At 33.0% G+C, this 5,017-nt stretch overlaps 1 protein-coding gene and 1 long non-coding RNA gene across 4 annotated transcripts; both read left to right on the forward strand.

Annotated features, from left to right (window-relative positions):
- The first annotated feature begins 220 nt into the window (after positions 1-220).
- Positions 221-2,644, forward strand: LOC115233059. 3 transcript variants are annotated; one of them, XR_003883717.1, is made up of 5 exons: positions 221-460; positions 632-902; positions 996-1,184; positions 1,402-1,497; positions 2,370-2,644. It is a non-coding gene; the product is annotated as an uncharacterized LOC115233059 (long non-coding RNA). The 3 variants fall into 3 exon arrangements; XR_003883718.1 differs by having other exon boundaries at positions 688-902; XR_003883716.1 differs by having other exon boundaries at positions 221-902.
- A 1-nt stretch (position 2,645) lies between these two features.
- Positions 2,646-3,435, forward strand: LOC115233058. The gene is made up of 3 exons (XM_029803266.1): positions 2,646-2,760; positions 2,849-3,077; positions 3,224-3,435. The coding sequence occupies exons 2-3, from the start codon at positions 2,849-2,851 to the stop codon at positions 3,340-3,342; spliced, it is 348 nt and encodes a 115-aa protein (XP_029659126.1). The 5' UTR covers positions 2,646-2,760; the 3' UTR covers positions 3,343-3,435.
- Positions 3,436-5,017: the final 1,582 nt, after the last annotated feature.

Consider the following 5,017-nt stretch of genomic DNA (forward strand, 5'->3'; position numbering starts at 1 on the left):
TATATATATGTATATGTTACTTACTGGAACATCGTCATTGTGTTTCCATAATCTATACTTTTTCCTATGAATAGGTGGAAAATTATTATCGTTATTATTGAAAGATGACATATTATACTTAAATGAATATATATCTCATTAAATTAATAAAGCACCATATAATCATATATGTTGAAGATTACATATATTTTTTGATTGGCCTGCTTTTGGGTTATTACAGATTAATTATGTGCGCGCGTCACGACATCTATGAGCTCTTGCACAATTCAAGGACGTAATGCGTGCGCAAGAGGCGATGCGATAGACAATAATATATTAGCTTGTCCGTAAGAACAAAAGACTATAGCTGGCACGTCCTGCACGTCAATTCTTCTCGCAGTTGCCGCTCGTAACGCGTCCTGTGTGCAAGAGTTTTGTGTTATTAGAGGGACTTAGTTCAGTGGTACATACATATAACAACGTAAGCAATAAAACATAAGTAGTAAGCAAATCAACATTTTTTATTTGCTTACTATTTACGTTACTGTCTTATTGCTCGACCGCGGTTTTCTTATTCTCGATTTTTTTATTGCTTTTGTCTTACTGCTTACACGTTTTTCTATGTAACCTTTAACGTTCTGACTAACCTTAGTCTCCATTAATTTACGTGCCGCCGTTCACTTATATCATGCTACAATATCGCGATAGCAAGGTGTTCGCTAATACAAAGTGAAAGTTAAATTTGTGCAATTACTCTTTTTGAAAAATGAAAACTTTTATTATTAAATGTAAAGAAGATAATTCTTACTGTATGGTCGAAGGACACAATGTAATTTGTGATGAACATATGGTTGAAAATGGTCAGACAGTAGATTTCTTTTGGAATAAAAAGAAATTTACAGGGAGCATCGTTATGAGTTCTGGTAAGTATAATTGAATAGTACAGTACATTTATTTATAATAAACTCGTTTTAATAAAAAAATGTTTAAATTTATCACACATTTATTAATTTCAGAAAACGTTGAAGTGTTAAATAATGAGCTGTATATAAACTCAAAAATATGAATAAATCTAAAAAACGTCCATTGTCAACAGTTAATGAACGATTCAGTAGAAGAAAGATAATATAATAAAAAAACAGCTTTCATCATCAACTAAAGTAGCTTGTAGTAAAACAGTAAATACAAGTAAAATAATTCCAAAGGTATGTATTTATAAATTTAAGTAATAAATTCATAATAAACAATTTGAGAACGTTAATGAATGTTAAGTATAGTTAACTATAGATTATGTATAGTTACGTAACGACCGTTTTTAATAAAATTTATACAAGTCTAATAAAGTAATCACAGTAATAATAATAGTAGCAATAATAATAATACAGATAAGTCGTAACATTAATTTGAATCATCAATATGTAGGAAAAAAAATCGATGGATGTGAAAAACCTCAAGCATTATAAAAATTATTCGTCAAGTGATTCTACCTCTTCTGATAAAGCGGACAATAAAGGAAACGTAAATATTAAATTATATATTTGTTCAAAATTGAAACATTAAAATTTCGTTTCTAAACTTCGCCGTTATATTAAAACGATTGCCTCAGAAAATAAAACACGAGCGAGAACAAACAGCGTCGCGGTCACCCGCTCGGTGCGTGATCGCATTCTTCTTAGAATGAAAAACCGTGACAAACACCTGATTCGAGAACGATTCGAGCAGGTCGATAGCAATCGATCATAGTTTCGAATATCATCATTTCTCGTATGATATTCTTTCGTGTCTTATTCTCGCTCGTGTCGCGTACGCAGTAGGCTTACTCGTCTCAAATTCGGTCCGAATTGTCTCGCCATACGATCGCATTCATATTCTCGCAGCGGTCAATTCGGTCATATCTCAAACTGTATTCTTCAATTCAGTTAGTGCTAAGACATTGTGAACGTTAATTCTGTGGAGTCCGAGAGTCGACGCTCGTTAACCGCATCGCGAATGTCCTCTGCCTCGCGCCAAGCAACATCCGGCGTCCGCGTGCAAGATATCCGTTCTCGCGAGAGCCTCTAGCAAGAAGCTCTTAATCAAGATTTCCGAACCGCGAAAAAAAGGGCAGTCATTAACAAGACATTTCGAAGATTTCCGTCGGAATCGCGGAATACGTGCCGTCGCTCGCTCCTATTATTCAAAATAAAGGGAACATTACTAACAATCTGCACTCGATTCTTTTCTCAATCTCCTTATCCTCCAGCGGATCTACGGATTCGCGTAACATACCTCTTCTCCCTCATCTCTGAGCGTCTCTCTCAGTTTCGGGCGATCTCGTCGAGATCGTCTCCCGAACAATATTGATATACAATATTTATAAAGAAATTATACCTAATATTACATAATTTTAGATCCAAAAAAGTTTTGATAATGAAGTAGAAATTAGTAATAGTGAAAGTGTCGAGGAGAATTCGGGACTTCCAACTAATCTCACGACAGAGCAATTGCGAGCTATAGCTAAGAAATATTATAAGCTAGCTAAAAAGTAATAAACAAAAATTGAAAAGTGACAATTTAGATTCTTACATTGAAGAAAAGGACAAGCCAAATAAGATAGATAAGAAGAATGAAAGTACAAGAGAAGAAACAGATAAAAACATAAATATGAAAAAAGAAGTAGATGAAATAGAAAACAAACAATTAGAAGTATCAACAAAAACTAATGAAAATGATATTTTGGGAAAAGATGAAATTAAAGATGCCAATGCCCAACAACTGTTACAATTCTGTGCTGGCGACGATGTAATTATACACATTATTTGTACAATGGCATTATCTTCTTTTAATTTCTTTAATTTCTTTAAGTTAATTTTTGAGTGTAAATTTTTAGATGGTCCATCTCCAGGATGGGATTTTCTGCAAGCAGAAGATTTTAGATTACGCGATAGGAAGCTCTCATAAAGCTTCACATGTAGCTCGAAAATTATTAGAAGGTGTCTTTCATGAATCCGCTCTTCTTCACTGCACATATACTGGTCAAGCACCTCGAGCGATGGGAATAACAAACGAAAAAGGAATGGTTTCATGTTTGCACAATAAAGCTAAAAACACAATTTTAAGTGAGTTATAACTGATTTTTTTCAAGAACTTATAGTATATTGATTTAATTCTCTAACAATAATTTTATTTATTTTGTTTTTATAATTTTTCTACATTCAAAAATAACAAAAAATTTTATCTAATTGTCAATATAACTGAATTACAGCTTTCGCCAAAGACTTAGCTAAGCAGAGAGGTTGGATGGATCAAACAGATGAAAAAATCCGGCAAGCAATGAGCCAACGACTTGGAGAAATTAAAAGAGATCGAAAAAAATTAAAATAAGTTCAGTTATTTTTTTCTTTTATCCAAAAGTTATTTTCTTTTTATATACTATTTTCGTATTTTTCTACAATATGCTGCAATTATCATAATAAGTATTATTTTATTACTCAATATACTTCAAATTTTTTATTTTTAATGATCTACATTTACTATTTAATTAAAAATTTTTCATAAAAATAATAGGGTATCTAATCCTATTTTATATTAATAGCTATTATTACTTCTCAAAAAAAAAATTTTTGTTTTTTTTAAGTCAAAGATTATAAAGAAAAAGTAATTATTTTATTTTCTTAGTTATAGATACTATAGATTCTTTCTATATATTTAGCTTTACAAATGAAAAAAGATTATTATTTATAAATGGAAAGATTATTATTAAATAATAAAAAAAACTACAATAATTATAGATTTACAACAAAAATATTTCATTTTTGTTTTAAAAGCAACATTTTTGTAACACTTACTGTTCAAGATTGAAACGTTTAATTTAATCGATAAATTTAAACTGCAAAATTCAACCGACAAATCTGAACGGTAAGAGCCGCAATGAAAACACGAGCGAGAATAAACATCGTCGCGATCAGCCGATCGGCGCGTGATCGCGTGATCATAATAAAGAAAAAGTGTGACAAACACCTAGATTCTCGAACGTTCGGTGCCGAAAGTATCCTATTATGGAAATCGGTCGGCCGCGACTCTTTTCCGTCGTTATTCAGTCTGTCGCTGACGACGATTCGAGCTGGTCGATAGCCATCGATCATAATTTCTCGTATCATATTATTTCGTGTCGTATTCTTGCTCGTGTCGTGTCGCGGTATTCATAGACCATTCGCGCTGCTGTTGTCACTTTCGCTCACCCTCGTTAAGTTAGCACCCCCACCACAATAAATTAAAATAAAACATATGCCAAAATTAAGTGCTATTTAGGTGCTAATTTGGCGCTGTATTCCTAATTTTAGTGCTCGAACCATTTAGCTGGAATTCGTGTTGTAAAGTGGGGGTGCTAGCTTTCATGAAGCTAGCACCCCCATTATTAAATACTTGCACAAAATCAAAAAGTGAATATATGAGAATTAAGTGCTTTTTAAGTGCTTTTCAGAACAATTAACAAAATATAGTTATCTATTACAATTTAAAAGATATCAGCTAACAAGGACAGAATAGGTATAAGAATAAAGTACTTTAAAAAATCGAGATAAAGGATCGGTCTTTCGCTCGTGTAGTTTACGCTTGTGTCGTTCGCTCGCGCATTTCTTGTCGTTTAATTCGCTCATGTCGTATGCGCTTTCGTCATTCTCGTTGTAAATTCTCAACCAAACATTCTAGCATACGATCGAGCATCGAACTCAAAGCGAAAGACGCCTCATTGTCTGTATTACTACCTGCTCTATACTTATTGAGTTTGTGATTGTTAAGGGGATCCTAAAGCTACGGCCGAACTCCGACGGGTTTGCGCGCTCATCTGAGAGGAACTAAAATTGTCGATAATTGTCGATAATTTTAGTTCTGTCATTACCGACAGCGTTATGCATAAAAATAACCACAAAAGAGTAAATAAAAATTGTGTTCAATATGTTGAAAGACATCATATATTTCTACTGTTCCATCGCTTCGCACGCGTATCAAAGAATATCGGAGCGCATAGAAAACAGTATATCATATGTGTGTCTGCCTT

The sequence above is a fragment of the Formica exsecta genome, unplaced genomic scaffold (assembly GCF_003651465.1).
Source record: "Formica exsecta isolate Colony F162 unplaced genomic scaffold, ASM365146v1 scaffold159, whole genome shotgun sequence".
NCBI classification, from domain to species: domain Eukaryota; kingdom Metazoa; phylum Arthropoda; class Insecta; order Hymenoptera; family Formicidae; genus Formica; species Formica exsecta.